This window comes from Equus caballus, chromosome 28 (genome assembly GCF_041296265.1).
Source record: "Equus caballus isolate H_3958 breed thoroughbred chromosome 28, TB-T2T, whole genome shotgun sequence".
In the NCBI taxonomy this organism is placed as follows: Eukaryota; Metazoa; Chordata; class Mammalia; order Perissodactyla; family Equidae; genus Equus; species Equus caballus.
This window is the reverse complement of record NC_091711.1, coordinates 34,650,755-34,669,371: the sequence shown is the minus strand read 5'-3', so window position 1 is coordinate 34,669,371 and position 18,617 is coordinate 34,650,755. Positions and strand designations below refer to the sequence as shown.

The 18,617-nt window shown below is 47.4% G+C and overlaps 1 protein-coding gene across 3 annotated transcripts in view; it reads left to right on the top strand.

Moving 5' to 3' along the window:
• Positions 1-17,009, top strand: part of NUAK1 (NUAK family kinase 1) — a 73,256-nt gene extending 56,247 nt beyond the window's left edge. For all 3 annotated transcript variants that reach the window (XM_023631468.2, XM_070254438.1, XM_070254439.1), the window contains 3 exons: positions 7,652-7,771; positions 9,593-9,725; positions 12,517-17,009. In XM_023631468.2, coding sequence (XP_023487236.1) covers positions 7,652-7,771; positions 9,593-9,725; positions 12,517-13,670 — 1,407 coding nt within the window. In that variant the 3' untranslated portion in view covers positions 13,671-17,009. The remainder of the gene's footprint in view (positions 1-7,651; positions 7,772-9,592; positions 9,726-12,516) is intronic.
• The last annotated feature ends 1,608 nt before the right edge of the window (positions 17,010-18,617 follow it).

The following is an 18,617-nucleotide window of genomic DNA, read 5'->3' as shown; positions in this document are numbered from 1 at the left end:
AAACATATTTAGAAAGGGCACTTGTAAAAAAGGCAGGCAGACACATGGCCACAAGCTGGCCTCCACGTTCACGAGAGCCCATGTCATCAGTGGCTGGCCTGGAGGACCGTTGACACGGATGGCCTATTCCCAACCAGCGGCATATGAGCAGCAATGTACCCCTCTGGCTCCTCTCTAAATAGGGGTCCATCTTCCATATTCCGAGGGTGGAGGGCTTCGCCCAGGAAGCCTATAAAAATGCTACTGGTGTAAACTTGTCACATGTCACTGAAGTTTCGGTGTGAGCCATGCTGCTGCGCCTCTCCCCTTCCCTGCCTGATGTTGATTTGCAAAGAGCACATCTGGCACTGGGAATTATTTATCTGGCCACTGCAAAAGGGTGTGGCTTCTAAAAATATTCACACAGTCGGTCAGCAGAAAGAATGAGAGCAATGTGCTGCTTTGGGTCGCATTCCGTACTCTGTGGAGAAGCATGTCTACTAAAATAGACACCCAGCCTAGCATTAATTTGCAATTAATAAAAATGGGCCAGATTCACATCCCACTCTCTGGGAGAATGGAATGCCGACAATTCCCATAGAAGGCTCCTGTAAAAATGCCTTACAATGAGAAGAGGTCCAGGCACCAGGGTCAGCCGACCTCCTCAAAGAGGGCTGGGAATTTGGTGAGCTCCCAGGGCTCAGAGTAGATGGGCGTCGGAAAAATGGCCTGTTGCCCCTGATGACAATAGAAGCGTGGTTGCTGCGGATAAGAAAGGAAGCTTTGAATGGCCAGGGCTAAGACGAGATAGAAACCTCTGAGGCTTAATAAGACCAAGTGGGGCAGCTCAGGATACGGGCCTCTGGGCTTTGATTGTATGAATGTGAGAATTCTGCACTGGTGCATTAGGTAATCCGTTCATTTGTTCGTTCGTGTGTGTGTGTGTACATATATATCCATGCACGGCTGTGTTCACGCCTCCATTCCCACACTTACTCATTTGGCAAATCGAGTATCTCCTATGGGCAGTGTTTATTCAACCACAAATGTTTAATAAGTTTCTACCGTGTACCTGGCCCTGTGCTGGATGCTAGGGATTTAGTAATGAAATAGATGGCCAGGTCCCTGTCCTCTTGGAGCTCAGAATCTAGCAGCTGTTAAACCAGCAGTTTGTATAAACAAATGAAGACAAAGTAATTGTGCCGTGGTGAAGAAAATCCATGTGGGGTGAGGCTAAGGAGTGGCAGGTTCTCTTTTAGCTGGGGTGTTCGGAGAAGGCCCCTTGTGTAGGACTTGAACTCCTCAAATCCACCAAGCCTTCTCTGGCTGCCTGCTTTGCACACATGGTTCCCTCTGCCTGAATGCTCTTCCCACTGCTCTTTGTCTACCCCTCCTTTGAGTCTCACCTTGAAGGCCTCCTCTTCCAAGAAGGCTTCCCTGATCTTCTTCCCTTGGCAGGGCCAGGTGGCCCTGCTGAGTACCTCATAGCACCCTATGTAACATGTTGTGGAAGTGCCAAGCAGGAGGTGGTGGGTCTGTTAGCTGGATGGACCAGAAAGCCTTTGCTCAGGAAGTGGTGAGTGAACTGGGTTTTGAAGGATAGGTAGGAGTTCAGTAGAAAGGAATGTGATGATGGCTTTTTAAGAGGAAGGAGCAGCAAGCACAGGAACAGGGCATGGAGGCTAGAAAAGGAAAGGAACCTTTATTGAGCCCCTGCTAGAAGGACCTGCCACAGACCTTATCTCCTTTGGTTTTCAGAATGTCTCCATCGGGGTGGGTCTCATTGCCCCCATTTTACAAATGAACAGGCTCTCTCAGCTCATAAGCTATGGGGCTGACCACAAACCTATGGCTGTTTGATTCTGCAGACCAGGTACCTGATGCGTCTATTCTACCCTCTATCGGTACCACCCAAATGTGGCGTAAATCCAGGAGAGCATCACACGAGGGCCCTTTTGTGGTCCTCGCTTTTTGCCCTTACCTTGTTTGTAGGCAGCCTGCAGACAGCAGCCCGTGGGAGAGCCTCTCCGCGTGCTGATGGTGGCCAGAGCAGCCGTGCAGGGACGCCACAGTCGAGTGTGCAGTCAGCCGGGACGGGTTGCTCATCACTGTCCTCTGAGAGGCTGCTTCTCAAAGGCACCCTCAGTTACGCGATCCCCAGATTGCTCGGGGTTGGTCATTTCCAGTCTCTCCTGAGAGGCCGTGTGAGCTTAGATCTTCGGAAGATGAAAGCCGACCCCTCTCACTTCTGCTGTCTGTTCCACTCCCTACCTTCACTTCCTGATGACTCAGGAGTAAGGCTGTTGTGTTTAAAGCCACAGCAATTAACTCCAGGGCCGGAAAGGAGCTACGGAGTGTGTCTTCCTCCACGTGGTTGCTGTCTTCCTGAAGAGTTCCGCACAAAGGACACTCCCTCCTCAGCTACTGAGAGCAATAACTCCCCTTTGTGGGAGTTCTACGGCCAAGGCGGCTCTTCCCCTCATCTCAGGCCCTTACCGCCCTGTGTCTCAGTTTCCTCATCTGCAAAATGGGAGTGATAATGGTACCCTCCTCACAGGGTTGTTGTGAGGATGTAACATGTAATAGCTGTAGCACTCACAGAACAGCGACTGCTGGGAGGCAGTGCTGCCGTCCTCGTCGTCGTTATTATCATCTCATTTAACCTGATTTTGGTTTCCACAACACCGTGGGATTGGTGCTATTGCAATTCCATTTTCCAACAAAGGAAACCAAGAGTCAGAGAGGTTAAAGTAGAAATCGCTAAGATTTATTGAAGCCCTACTATGTGCGAGGCATGGTTTAAGCACTTTCCATCTCTCAATTCATTTGATTTCAGATCAGCCCTGTGAGGTAGGTTACATTATCCTCATCATCCCCCATTTTACGGAAGAAAAAACCCAGCTTCAGAGTGGCTAATGTGCAGCAAATCCCCTGGGCATCTTGTTAAAAGGCAGACTCTAACTCAGCAGGCCCGGGATGGGGTCTGCCATTCTCAGTTGCTGTTGTGCTCCCAGCTGGTGGTGTTGCTGCTGCTCCACGGACCTCCGTGGAGTAGAGAGGGATTAACTAACGTGCTTGAGGTTAGTGCTGGTTCAAGAGGTGAGGCCCGGATTTGAACCCAAACACTCAACCCCTACATCTCATACTTTTCCCACCATGCAAGGCAGCCTCTCATGCTGCCCACGGTTACTTAGAAATGGATGACGATCATTTCTCTGGGCTCTGGTGGGCAGTGGCTCTTAGCAAGTGGCTGTTGAATAAACCAAACCATCAGCATTATCGTAACAGCTGTAATTTATAAAGAGTCAGCGGTGCCAGGACTGTTCCAGGGGCTCGACATGCGTATTCTTCAGTCCTTACAATAACACCTCTGTGAGTTGGGTTCTATTAGTATTGCCAATTTGCAAATGAGGAAATTGAGTGGCTTGACAGGTCCCAGCAGTCATCTTGTAGCACCAAGTCCAAAGTTAGCCCCAGGTTCTTCTGGCTGCAGAACCTCTGATCGGTTGGTCCAGTCCAGCGCACTTCCTCTTAGACACTGCAGATGACGATCAGACGCTTATGTTATCATTGTCATCAGCATCCTTTCCCAGCGGTTAATCATCGGCAAGCTGTTACTTCCTTTTCGTCGGGTGAGCTCACAGTGATTATTCACAGTGATCTGAGGGTAATCCTTTTTTTTTTTAAATGGTGGTAAAATGTACGTATCATAAAATTTACCATTTTTAGGTCTACGTTTCAGGGGCATTGAGAACGTTTGCGTTGTCGTGCAACCATCGCCACCATCCATCTCTAGAACTTTTGCATCTTCCTATGCTGAAACTCTGTGCCCAATAAAAAGCAACTCCCTGTTCCTTCCTCCTGCCAGTTCCTGACACCATTCTAATTTCTGTCTCTGTGAATTTGCCTCTTCTAGGTACTGCATATAAGGGGAATCATATCATTTTTATCCTTTTGTGTCTGGCTTGTTTCCCTTAGCAGAACATCTTCAAGGTTCATCCATGCTGTAGTGAGGTTAATCCTTTTGAAATGTGAATAGTGACTTCCTCGTTTATCTTTTTAACTCTGATTTTCACCCAGTAGGGTACACCTCTGGAAAGGCTTGATATTAATAAAAAGTCCAAAAATTGAGGACATGAGTGTTGACTTCCCAGATTCCTTCTCAGAGCCCAGGCTGAACGTAATAGCCCAGTTTGGAGACACAGGGTGGTTCTGAACCAGTACGGGGCAGGGGAACAATCCATAGCCAGCAAAAATGCAAAGTAGTGGGGCCAGCCCGGTGGCACAGTGGTTAAGTTCGCATGTTCCACTTTGGTGGCCTGGGGTTCACCAGTTTGGATCCCAGGTGCGGACCTATGCACCACTTGGCAAGCCATGCTGTGGCCAGTGTCCCACATGTAAAGTAGAGGAAGATGGGCACAGATGTTAGCTCAGGGCCAGTCTTCCTCAGTAAAAAAGAGGAGGATTGGCAGCAGATGTTAGCTCAGGGCTAATCTTCCTCAAAAAAAAAAAAAAAAGCAAAGTAGTTACCTTTCTTCAAAGATCACCAGTATGTCAGCAAAATATGACTTAAAAAGCAAAGCCCCATTACCTCTGCTAGAGAGTCACCCTCCATAGACAACTGGGGTCCCGTTACAGAGAAAGCATACAGGTTGAGAAGACTCCCAATGCCCACGTAGTTGTTCTCATCTCTGCGCCCCTCAGCAAAGCTTCTGAGTCCTCTAACCTTCAGTTGCTTCACTTACAGAGCGAGGGGCAGGATGAGCTCATCTCTGAGCGCTCTTTCAGGTCAAAACCAATTCTGGGACTTGGGTATTTTGTTTTGTGATGTTTTAAATCAATATTTCCCAAATTTCAGCTTTCTTTCACTCTCTTCATGGATTTTGCCTTTTCCTGCTATCTTCTGTGCTATTTTACTTTATATTTTTTATTTAGTTCAGTTCCGTTTTAAAAATTATATTCGAAAAAGAAACCTTCCTTCATTACCTTAGATGGAAAACCAGTATCGTTTTGAGCATCAAACATCAGTATCAAGAAGTTCATAAAGTTACCTATGTGGATTTAAGAGTGGGAGGCAAATATTTATTGAGCTCCAAAGCCATGCCAGTTCCTGTTCTAAGCATTTGACATACTTTATGCCATTTAATCTTCTCTGTGACACTGTGGGGGTGGACACTGTTCCTACCTCCATTTTACAGATGAGAAAACTGAGGCTTTGAGAAGCTGCATAACCAATGGCCTTTTCCCTTCTTATAGTTCATCGACGCTCCTTAGGGCAGTAAATCTTAGAGCTGCAGCCCAAGTGTGAGTGGCTCAAGGTTTGAGAACTATGTGTGTTTGTATGTGTTGATTAATATGGCTTTTCCATTGAAGTGCCAAGAACACGGACTAATCTAGATCTCTATTAATCTTATGTGAGCGGCAGTGACAGTTTTACTGGGAGAGGCTGATAAACATCAGTCTGTGAGGATGGGAGTGGGCCATAACATAAACACACTCCTCACAACGGCTACAAAGAACGCAAGGATGCCCAGACTTGGAGAACCCCTGGTGCGAGTGTGCGTGTGTATTTGCACATGGCGCCGGCGGGGCCTCTCACACGTGTGTATTTGGAAGCTCCTGCGGTGTTCCAGACCCTGCAGACTTCACAGCGGGGAAGGGAATGTATTTTCCTTGGGACGCGTGCTATGCTGTGGCTGTCCCTGCCTTAGCTGCCATCGGAGAGGATGAAGCCCTGGACTTCTTGGGGTATGCCAGGGCTGCAGCCGTGCCATTCCTCTTCTGATTGACGGGGCACACTTCATAAAGTTTCCAACCAGCTTCCTGCAAGCAAGTCAGGGGCTTTGATAAGAAAGTGGAATTCAGGGCAATTAAGTGCAATCTGAGCCCCGAGAATGCGTTTTCTGAGGGCGGTTGTACACCAGCTGCTTTCAATGACATTCCATTCATTCAGGGACAACTTTTACAAAATAGGCTTATTCTGGGGGCTGCGTTCAAAAGAGAGCCTCAGCTGCGTCTGGGCTGGGCTGCTCTCTGGGCATGTGAATCGCTCAGCCTATTTATTTATAAGGCGCCAATGGGAATCAGCTTGGGGAAGGGCAGGAGCCCCCAGTGGCTCGGCTTGTGAGGCTGGAGTGAAAGGCTCAGGCTAGAGAGGAATCTGTGGATTACCCGGGGCCGTGCGCGCAGTGGTCTGGAGCTGTGGCGACGACACGGCGTTGACATCGCCAGTTAGCTCTCCTGAGATGAATAACCCCATCCCCCTAAACCTCCGTTTCCTCGTCTGTTCAATGACTTTTTAAAAAAATTGTGATAAAATATCCATGACATAGAATTGACCATTTTAACCATTTTTAGGTATACAGTTTGGTGGCATGCAGCACATTCACCTTTTTGTGTAAATCGGGTTTTAGATAGGATTAGACTAGAGAGCACAAAGTGCTTAGAACAGTGCTGAGAATTGGAGGTTGTTGACTAAGTGGCAACTAAGTCTATTATTATTATTATTTTGCATTACCCGTTCATGATCTTGTGCTTTGCAAAATATATTGCCTATTCTAATGACAAGTGTTTCTTGGGTGGGGGCAGGTGCTAGGTGTGGATGGTAGAAAGATGAGGGGAAGATGTGGAACCTGCCACCTGCCTCAGGGGACTCAGTCTAGTAGGCAAGGAGAATTTATATATTTATATTATATATACATACGTATATATGTACATGCATTATATATAGTATATATACATTATATGTATATATATGATAATGTGTATGTATATATACATGGAAGAGTGCTGCCGTAAAGGGTAATAAATAAAACATTTCTAGAAACCAAAGGTGAAGAGAATGATTTTAAGGAGCATGCAACACGGGAGAAGCAAGATTAGCTAAAACATTTGCACGGAACCCGAAGACGTAAAGTTTATAAAACACTTTTCCATGCATAGTCTCAGTTTGATTGATCAGTTTTTTTTTTCTTATTATTCTCACAATAATCCTATAATCTAAAACAGCATAGGGATCCCGGGTTCCCATTTTCTGCTGTGCAAACTGAGACTAGCTAAGTGACCTGCTCCATGTCACACAGATGGCTAGTGGCCGAATTTGGCCCGAAATGTGATGACTCAAAACCCAGTGCGCTGGACCTGTTTTATCTAGGGTCACAAGGTGGGCACAGTACGGTTCTGATCAGAGTGTGGATGGATGAAAAGATGGTGGTGTCAGTTGCCCGGGGCAGGGTTTTCCAAAGTTGGGATATGCACACCACCGTGGATGCAGTATGATTTTAGGTGGGCCACAGATAGCTAATTTTCAGATGAATAGTTATGCACTCTAGTGTTCATCAGAAACATCAAGCCTCGAATTTTGTGGCGATTTCTCAGGGCAAGTCTAAATCGAGTGAAAACAGAGAGTCCACGGAGGGAGTAATTTTAAGTAAGTAACAGCATGAAGTGTGCAGATAGGACAGAACTTGTGATGAAGGCCAAGGACTGCAGTTGGGAGTCACTGGTCCCCTTGTGTTGACGGGTCCCCTCATAAAGACTCAAGACTGGGGGGAAAATGGTGACCCAGCAGGCAGACCCTCAGGTGCTCTCATGCCGTGTGGTGAGAGTTGATCCAGGGCAGGCACTTACTGGAATGCTAACGGGCTTCCCTGGGTCTTGCTTCTCTTTGTAGATTGCTGACTTTGGGCTTTCCAACCTGTACCAGAAGGACAAGTTCTTGCAAACTTTCTGTGGGAGCCCACTCTACGCATCTCCTGAAATTGTCAATGGGAGGCCTTACCGAGGGCCAGAGGTGAGCAGGTTGCCTGGTGTATATGGGGGGAGGGTGGGGAGTGGAGTTGGGGGCAGGAAAAGAGGGGAGGGCAAGAACTGAATCCAGGAAACACTTAAAAAGAAACCAACAAGCAAGCAAACAAATAAAACTTTTCCTTATACGATTATAAAAGACATAATATACACACCCGGGAGAAAATTTGAAAAATCCAGAAAATAGAGTTACCTGCAATCTCTCTCTAAGAGAATACCACTCAATATTTTTGTGACTTTTCTTTTGGACTTTTTTCCAGTGTAGATCTTTGTGTTTCAAAAATAATTGAGATTATATAGGTATATACATGTGTATATCTTGCTTTTTATTAACTTAGAATTGTGACATTTTCTGAATTTATGATTAAAAACATGGTTTTTAATGAGAACATATGTTATTCTATGAATGTACCATCATTTATTTAATCATGTCCCTAGATTTAACCAATCAGATTGTTTTCAGTTTTCCCTATTGTAACAAAACAGACAAAACAAAAACAAAAAGCTCTCAGCTCCGCAGTGAGTACCTTTTTTCGTATATTTTTGACAACCTGTACTTTTGATTAAGGAACTACATTTTAATTGCATCTTCTCTTTCATGAGACATGCATTTCTCTATATGCCTAAAGCTTTCAGGGCCACCGTAAAAGATGTGTATGTGAAAATATTATTTTGAAAACGGGTGAGTTTCGAGTGATTATTCTCTTTCAAAAAGATGCTTTCTTTACAGAGAGATTCATCCACTTAGCATCCTTTTGAATAGCAGCTGCTCAGTGGGTTGAAATGTTTCCTTCCAAATATTTATCTGTTTGAGAGTATTTGGGGCCGGCCTGGGGGGTGAAGAGACGACTGCCAACAGCCTCTACCAATTAGAGTGAAGAGAAAGTGTTCCTAAAATAAGAATGTAAGGGAGGAGCGTAGGATTCAATTTACAAAATTGTAGAAACTCGACACTGTACGTTTATCATCGATAATGAATGCTTTGATCTCCCATGATCTCTCTCCGAGGTTACAAGCTGGCAGGCTGTGATCTGGCCAGCAAGCTTGCTTTATTTGGCCATATTAGTCTTTCTAAAACAAACTGAACAAACACTTAATAATTGAGAGATTTCACATGAAAGTCTGGTTTCTGACTTCTCTTGAAAAACCAAAGGGTCTAGCAGGGCTGGGCCAGCATTACTACGCAGCAGCCACTGGCCAAGAGGAGGCTGCTTGCTTACGCTGGGTGAATGCACGTTTCAGTTTGTCTCCATCACCAGCGCTCCACGTCGTCCCCCAGGTTCCCTCCTGCTTTGTTCCTGTCTGCTGTCTGCCTGGCTCTTGAAAGCATTTGAGTCTGCAGCCCCTGACCCATTTGAAGAAGGTGCAGGAAGGACTTGATTTCTGGATTAGGAATGAAGGCCCCTGTGTCCCAGTCTTCTCTCCATCACTGGGGTGAGGCTCTGGAGAAACCATTTAGCTTCCTTATGCCTCAGTATTCTCATCTGTCAAATGGGGTTGAAAATAATCCAGGCCCTACCTGTTTCACAAAACTGTACTGAAGATCAGAGAAGATAATCTGTTTGAGAAGGTTTTCATCTACATTGCGACCTGGTCTCTGTTTGAAATGGAAAGTTCAGGCTCTGAGGCAGGCCCCAGCTGCACTGCATATCAGGTGTCAGGCTGCGGTGGGACCCTGTCTGCCAGGTGCTAAATTCAGTTCCTGGGGTCGTTGAGGGTGGGTGCTCACAGGCTGTGATGCTAATGGTTTGCAAGGCATCCTGGAATCTGCTTCCCAGCCCCTATGTGTCCTGTCTCTCTGCTCCAGGTGGACAGCTGGGCCCTGGGCGTGTTGCTTTACACTCTCGTTTATGGTACCATGCCCTTCGATGGTTTCGATCACAAAAACCTCATTCGGCAGATCAGCAGTGGAGAGTACCGGGAGCCCACGCAGCCCTCAGGTGCGTGGCCGCGGAGGGTCGGGCGGGAGTGGTCGGCGTGCCTGCCCCAGCTCACTCCTGCTGCTTCTGTTTTACTGTCTGTATGAGGTCTTCTGCCTTTCCTCCTTCTTCTCTCCAGACCGTTGCCTTCTGGCAGAGCTGGCCTGCTCAGCTGATTGCCCAAACTTTCCCAAATGGAATTTCAAAACAAACGTCCTATATGGCGGATGGGCTGGGAGTCCTGTTTGCTTGCTGTGTGAATGTGGGCGATTCCCCTTCCCTGTTTGGATTCAGTTTCTCCCTGTAAATTAAAATTTTGGAAAAGGTGTTACATGAAGTCCCTTCCAGTCCATGTGGACATATGAACCACCTTCACTGGACTGTAAGTGCCATGAGGGCGCCAGCTGCTCTTTCTCAATCCTGTGCCCCCGGCGGGGGCTATGGCACATGGGCACGGTTTCGTGATCTGTTGCTGTATGCCAATTGTATCCCATACCCTCACAAAACAAACTCAGTGGTTTCAACAACAACCATGTAACCATCTCTCTCGATTCCCTGGGTCGGCTAGAGCTCTTTGGCTTCGCTTGGGCTTCTCCTACAGTTGGAATCAGGTGGCCGCTGGGCTGGGGCTGACTGTGGGACACCATGTGGGCTCCCTCTCTGTGAGGAAGCTCCCCAGGCTTCTCTCTCCAGGAAGGAGCCTGAACTTCTCACATGGCAGCTTAGAGATGGAGGAAGAAGCAGCTACCAAGCCTTCTTAATGTCTGTACTTGGAAGCCAGATAATGTCGCTTCCGCCATGTTCTGTTGGTCAAAGCAGCCGAGGCCATAAGCTCCATCTCTTGATGGGAGAGCATCATATGTGGATGGAAAGGGTGTGTACAGGTGGCTGTGTTTGGAGTGTCGTTAACACAGACCCTTCATACATATACGTCACACACACACACACACACACACATAAATGATTCTCATTATTTGCAATAGTTGTGTTCTATAAAGTTGCTATGAACACAAAGCTGGTGAATCCTGAACCTTTGCTCCTAGTGGAAATACAGGGCTCGATTCCTGTGAGCATCTGGTCACAATACTTTTGTCAACCGATCAGTACAGAACCTTGTTTTATGTATGTTTGTGTAAAGCACCTCATTTAAAATATGTTCTTGATTCATTAACATCGAACTCACAACCACCAGCGCCGTAACTCACGCCTGGACGACGCTTACCCAGCCACATACTTTCTCCATAAGGTGCCCCACAGCCCTCGTGGATTTAGGAACTCAAGACAACACTTCCACACTATGCTTGGGGCCATTTTAAACAGCAGGATCACCAACAAAAAGTACAAAAAAATGTAAAAAACATGGACTAAATAGACTGTGAAAAGGACACTTGTTAGTATGAGAGCAGAAACGGGGAGGCAGAGTGTCCTCATCTTGTTTGGCCTCAGCTGGTGACACACATACACGTTGGGGTTAACTCGAATTTTTTGCCACTCTAAGGATATAATCAAATGACCAGGAGAGCACCTCGAGTATTGATTTGGGGGCTACAACTAAATTTTAATGAGTACGCAAATTTACAAGTATAGAATCAGTGAATAGTGAGGATTGACCATTGTAGATGAGTGTATGTCTATAGATAGGCATATTTTTTCAATAAGCCAACCTTTTTTTTTTTTTTGGAAAGATTTCAGATGACCTCTCTGGCAGTCTTATTTGCCTCCCCAGCTAACTGATTCCAACACAATTCCTGGCACGTGACAGGGGTTCAGAAAATACTTAGTGAATGACTGAATGAGCGATCGTCGTGTAACTTTTCATGGGTATGGCTCACTCCCGGCCCCCTTGCCAGGCCTTGCCAGCTGCCCATTAGCCGACCTATGCGGGTGAAGGGAGGTGGCGCCTTCCCAGGATTTAATTCAACCCCCATTGGGGGAGCATAGTTTGATCTTAGAAGTCAGTTTATAAGCTATGAGAGTCATTTGGTTCCTGTGGCCTCCTCAACATCCCTTTGGGACTTTCCCCTAATTCTCTGGCAGCAGAAATTTGCAAATGGAATTTTTCAGACCGGCTGTAAATGGAGAGCAGATATAGATCAGCTCTGTGATCTGACAGCTCAGTAGGCTCCGGCTTATGTCAGAGAGAGAAAGAGGTGTGCTCCCTGGGTGTGGGTCTGAGAACCTGGCCAAGGCTTGGGGTCAGGCCCGCCTAGGGCATGGCCCCTCTCACTGCCTGGGGGTGCCAGGGTGGAGCTTCTCTCTATCCTTCTCTGTCTTCCCCTCTCTGATGAGGAGCCTTTTTTTCTCCCTCTCAGCCCCGAATTTCCTTTTCGTGCCTACATGCTTTCCCGGTAACCCTGAGCACTGCATGTTTATACAAGCCTACCTTGGAGGGACTAAAGAAATCCAGGGTGATCTACACCTGTTTCCCCTTTTGGTAAAATGATATCCACCAAAGGAATGGTGGGGCCCTGCTCGGGGTCGGGTCTGGGTTCTTTCCCGGTTACCTGGCCTTCCCCATTTTTAAAGATCTTGAGTTGATGAAAAGCTCAGTAGTTCATGACTTTCCTTCACTCATATGGAAAACGTGCCAGGATGTGACAGCGCACTGGCCGGTGGTTCGGAGCCTTGATGATGCTTTTGATGTACAGTCTGGAAGACTTTGGCTTTCCGCTCTATAGTGTGGCTGGACCAAGGTTCCAAGTAGAGTTTTCTTAAAGTGAGCATCTCCTTAGCCACTCCTGGAGTGTCAGCCCTGTCCCAAAGCCAAAAGCTCCCATGTAATGCATCGTTCCTTTTGTTTCTTGACCCATAGATGCTCGAGGACTCATTCGGTGGATGCTGATGGTGAACCCTGATCGCCGGGCCACCATCGAGGACATAGCCAACCACTGGTGGGTGAACTGGGGCTACAAGAGCAGCGTCTGCGACTGTGATGCCCTTCACAACTCCGAGTCCCCGCTCTTGGCGCGCATTATCGATTGGCATCACCGTTCCACGGGGCTGCAGGCTGAGGCCGAAGCCAAAATTAAGGGCCTGGCCAAACCCGGGGCCTCTGAGGTCATGCTGGAGCGGCAGCGGTCGCTGAAGAAGTCCAAGAAGGAGAATGACTTTGCCCAGTCCGGCCAGGACTCGGTGCCCGAAAGCCCATCCAAGTTGAATTCCAAGAGGCCCAAAGGGATCCTGAAGAAGCGAAGCAACAGCGAGCATCGCTCTCACAGCACCGGCTTCATCGAAGGCGTCGTCACTCCTGCCTTACCCTCTGCTTTCAAGATGGAGCAGGACTTGTGCCGGACTGGCGTGCCCGTCCCGAGCTCCCCCGAGGCAGAGGTGCCTGGTAAACTCAGCCCCAAACAGTCAGCCACGATGCCCAAGAAAGGCATCTTGAAGAAGACCCAGCAGAGAGAATCGGGTTACTACTCCTCCCCAGAGCGCAGCGAGTCTTCAGAGCTGTTGGACAGTAATGACGGGATGGGCAGCAGCATCCCCTCCCCCAGCCCCCCGGACCCAGCCAGAGTGACGTCCCACAGCCTCTCCTGCCGCAGGAAGGGCATCTTGAAACACAGCAGCAAGTACTCAGCAGGCACCATGGACCCGGCCCTCGCGAGCCCCGAAATGCCCACACTGGAATCCTTGCTGGAGCCTGGCGTCCCCGCCGAGGGCCTCTCCCGGAGCTACAGCCGGCCTTCCAGCGTCATCAGCGAAGACAGCGTCCTGTCCAGCGACTCCTTCGACTTGCTGGATTTGCAGGAGAATCGCCCTGCCCGCCAGCGCATCCGCAGCTGCGTCTCCGCCGAAAACTTCCTCCAGATCCAGGACTTTGAGGGGCTCCAGAACCGGCCCCGGCCCCAGTACCTAAAGCGGTACCGGAACCGGCTGGGAGACAGCAGCTTCTCGCTCCTCACGGACATGGATGACGTGACTCAGGTCTACAAGAAAGCGCTGGAGATCTGCAACAAGCTCAACTAGCTCCCCCGGGGTGCAGGGCGGGGCGGGGGTGGGTACGAGGGAGGAAGGGGAGCAGTGACTTGTGCTAACGAGCTGGTTACCTCTTTGCTGGCCATGACAAGAGACTGAAAAAGGATTGGTGCTGCCATCTTGCTTGGCCAGGTTTGCAGCCTTGAGCCAGCACCTAAAAGGGAGATGTGGGCTCTCTTCCAGTCCTGTCAACTGCCAGTCAGAATTTGGGTCCTAATTGGCATTTGCTTTGTGGCACCTCCCAGAGGACCAGCTGTCCCGGGGAGGTGGTGTTGGCCAGCACTTAGAGGGTGGGGAGGAAGTGTGTGGGAGAGGAAGCATTTCCCTAGAAGCGTCCAGATGCTTCTGGAGGAGGGGCAAGAGAGACTGGAGCCATCTGCTGTGGGTGAGCTCAAAGAGCTTGCTCCTCCTCTCCTCCCATAGCAAGCTTGGTCTGAGCACACGAGGCCAGCAAGTAGATTTCAGCAACCTGATCTTGAATCAGTGATTGATTGATAGTGGCTGCTGAATGTGCTAGCTTGAGTAGCCCAGGAAGGAGTGCTATGATTGAATAGTAATGGCTGCCATGGGAATGGGAAGTGGGGCAGTAGCACTCTTGCCATGTAGTTGCCATCCTTGACCTGGCTAAGCCCTGGGAGTTAGGTTAAGGCATCCTGTGGGATCTATGTGAACTTGTATGCCTCTGGCGTGGCATTTGTCAATTTGCTAGTCTACCATGAATGGAAGACAGAGCCTTGGTCAGAGAGAGAATGCTCTGAACTCTGCTAAGGACATAGAGTCAGCCCGTGGTGATTTTTTGGCTCCCTGCTCTCCACTTCTTCTTTCCTGATGTCTGCTTTGCTGTTCAGCATAACCCCCCGAAGGTAGACAGGGAAAAAGATAGTGGTGTCAAAACTATGGTGTATAACAGAGCTCAGGACCCTCTGTGGTCTTTGTGCAGATGAGGGGACGTTGATCCACACCAGCAAGGGGGCGACTTGTCAATTTCCTTAACGTCTCAATATTAACTGGAATGCTGCCTCTTGGGTTCTCGCCTGCATGAATGCTTTGACTTGGATGTGATACTGTCCATAGTCTCCAAAGGAGCCACTGGCTCAACCGTTTGCTCTGTTTACTGATCCCCCAAGTGTAGACCTCTCAGAGTAGGCGAGTTTGCTCTGGGAGTTAGTGTGTAGGTGGGATATTTGGAGGAGGAAAAGGAAGTCAGGCAGAAGGTGTTTTATCCCCAAATCTGGGTATTCTGTCATGGTTTTGGTCTCCTAGGCTTTGGGGAAAAAGGTGTTGAAAGAGCAGAGTGGGTTAGGAGGAAGCATAGAGGAGAGAGAACATTTTCTTAGGATTCATTGAAGTGATCCTGGAGGAGGCAAAAAAGAGGTGTGACAGGACTCTTATCTGACAAAGTCACTCCCACAATGGGACATCTCCAGACACTGGGTTCGAAATGAATGGTCTTCTTTGGGAATTTGGGATGACTTCAGATTCTACTGCCTTGGGCAAATCGAAACCCTCGTATCAAGATGGCTGACTTCCGAGAGCCACCTAGACACATAAGGAGGACTAGTCTTGGGAGTGTTTTTGGGAATACCAACAGACAATGGTTCATAGGGAGATGAGAAAGAACTCACCTGAGGGCACTAAGAACATTAAGTAGGATGAGGTTGCCCTTTCCCTGAGAAGGCAGCTCCCATTTCTCCCCTTCCCACCAGCTCTAGGGTTTGGGCTTGCGCCTTCAGGTTGAGCTGAGTAGTGTATTATGGCAAGCTTCTCAGTTTGCTTTCATTCAATTCCATCTCTTTCCTGAACTCCAATATAGGTTCAAAGGGAAAAAAAAGCTATAGCAAATTGTGTGTATGAGGTGTGTGGGTGCATGGAGGGCATTCTGCAACCTCTGAGCTCCCTGCTCCTTAACTCGTTTTATGCAACCTTTTCTGAACAGCCTCTCCTGCCTCACTGCCGGCCCCTCACGTGGCAGCTGGCCTAGCGGGTAGCTGTCAGCATGACTTAGGTATCACACCTACCTACTGGTTGATGTGTTTTTTCCTTTTGCCAAGTGATTGCATCTGTTTAGTGTTTTCCATCCTTCTAATCTTTAAATAAAAATGACATCATCGAGGAAAATAATCCCACACACCCCAAAAAAACCCCCACATGTATGTTCTCTTTTGTCAAGAAGCCCAGACAGTGGATTGTGGCAAAGACAGTCCTCCACTCAGAGGCCGAGATTCTGAGTTGAGTCCTGGTGTGCTGCTAACTAGCTACTGGCCTCAGACACTGCCGTGTTTTGGGGGCTGAGCGTTCCCTTCAGTGAGGGTTGGAAGGGTGGATCCGCTGGTGTCTCAGGCCCCACCTCGTTCTGACATTCTGCTAACATCCTCTGCTTTTAGATGCGATGTTGACTGCCCTTTCAAGGCAAAACTTGGAAATAGAGGGAAAAGCCCTGAAAAGCAGCTCCTCTATTTCCTGAGTCAGTCCCATCCTCCCTACCAGCCAATCCCCAGCCGAGGAAGTCATGTTTGAGTCATTTCCATGGAATTACAAGTGAGAGACACTTTTCTGACCTGGTGGACCAAACGGGAGATTCGATGTCAGCTCTCTGGTCCTTTCCTTGCCTCGGTGGGCCTTTCGGTGTCTTAGTTTACACATCTGCCAAAGGAGTAGAATTATACTTCTTTTTACAGGTAAATTTCAAGGCATGATCAGTTTTCAGGAAGTGCTTCAAGACCCCAGGCAAAATGAAAAATGCTAAGTCCTCTCTGAATTTCCATCCCTGTTATAAGGTGCTGCTTCTTCAGATGACGGGGGCGCACTTTTCAGGATGAAATTCAGGGATGTGTTGCCCAGGCCTGCTGTCTTGAGTACAAATGTGAATGATCGACTGACTGCTTATTGCCAAACTGGAAATGTTCTGTAGGGATTTACTGGCATGGTATCATTCCTAGAAGAAAAAAAAAAAGAGAGAGAAACTTGACTGCATTTTTTTTTTAAATCCATGTTGTGACTTTTATTTAATTTCTATTTTTTTTTTTTTTGGTAATAAAAAGTTGACTTTTTTTATTTGAATTTGTCTTTTTTTTATTTATTGGTCTGAAAGGCATTTCAAAGGTATTATAATAATATATTGGTGTAATTTAATTGGTGCAACATGCTTTATGGCTCCAGTCAACATTGGTTTTAACTCATTTGATTGGTTTGAGCCCGGAACAGCCTACAGGGAAAAAAAAGCTGGATAACCACCCAAAGTGTTTGTGTTTTCATTGGAAACTGATTTTTGTTTTGTTTTTTGGGTTTTTTGTTTTTATTTTTAAATTAAATAAATTGCAATGAACTGAACTGAAGTGGGACCTTGCCTCTTTATTTGGTTGTTTTTCTCGTAGTTAAGTAAGTGACACAACGGGTTTAAGTACCAGAAACCCACCCAAGGTTGCTTAAGCACCAAAGGAGAATTGATTCGAAGTTCTCAGAAGAAATGCAGCTGGCGGTGCAGCTGGAACCAGGAAGTGGAGAAGTGGGATCCAAGAAAACTAAGCACCCTCTTTTCTGCTCCTCTTTGCAGACAGCTTTATTTTTCCCCTCCTTTTGTAGCCTAGCTTTCTCCTCCCTGATTTTGTGACCTGCCTTGGCTTACCCCATAGCTTCCAACTTTCTATGTTCTCGGTTCCAGTTTCCAAAAGAGACTTTTGACCCAGTTCCTTCAGTCTGGACTAGAGATACCATCAAAGGTTAAGACTCAGCCACACTTTCTCCCCATGCTTCCTCTTCCCCTGCCTGCCCCCTTTCTCTGCACTCCCCTCTATCCCACGGCAGACAAATGGCTCGTCTGATTGCTCAGAGTCCAAGACCAATGGGCCAGTTTCCTAATGGGGAAGGCAACTGCTCTGTCTGTAATAAAATGGCATCTTGAGCCGCATTTTGCAATTGTTCTTTGTGTGAACAGACCCTCCAGGAAGCTTTTGGAAAGAGGATGAACAATTGGGTCAGACTGAGGAGTTCCTGGATCCTGGTCACAGTATCAAATGACATTAACCCTTTCCCTCGTACCAAACATTAGAGAATCATACTCTGCACTGAATAGCAGTGTCAGGGGATCCATCCATGAGAAGTCTGACTTCCCAAAGAAATTACAGCTTTCACCCCTTATGGTCTCCTGGGAGAACATCTGATGTAGCATTGTCAGATTTAACAAATAACACCAGAGGACGCTCAGTTAAACAATGGATAATTTTTTATTGTAACTGTGTCCCACGCAATATTTGGGCCATGCTTATTCTAAGAAAAGTATTTATCTGAAATTCAGATGTAGCTGCCCATCCTGAATTTATCTGGCAACCTAATCCGACGGGACTTCATTGGCTAATTTGGGTATGGCAGAGGGTTGGGCCTGGATGCTTATAATTGTGACCTGCCAAATTAGGACAGGTCCCTGCCTCTCAAGCTGGGCTGAGGTGGGAAGAACTCTAATTCCATGTGGGACGTGATGATTGCTGCTGAGTCAAGCTGTTTCACCTCTTTGGGCCTCAGTTTTCTCACCTGTTGGGTATGTTAACTGCTACCTTACCCAATTCTTAACGGGGCTGTGAAGAAGGAGTGAGAGAATTTCTATGAAGTTATCTTGAGTATAAAACTCAGCACAAATGGGAAACCATAGTGCTTTCTTTACAGGGCAATACTCACTGACTTTTAAAATAGGACATTTCAAAGACAATCTACCTGGATTGGAGGCTCTTAATTCTTGCTGCCACTTTTAGCAAATGGGCCTGTCAGTCATTTTCAGGGTAACGGACTAAGGAGAAGTTTATTTAAAAGTAAACCTCTTTGGAAAGACATAATTCTGCAGCCAGATAGAAGGAACAGCATGTGCACGGGCTAGAGGCTGGACCAAATGTGACACATAAGGGGTAGTGAGGGAGTAAAGGTGGCTGGATTGGCACGGTTGACATG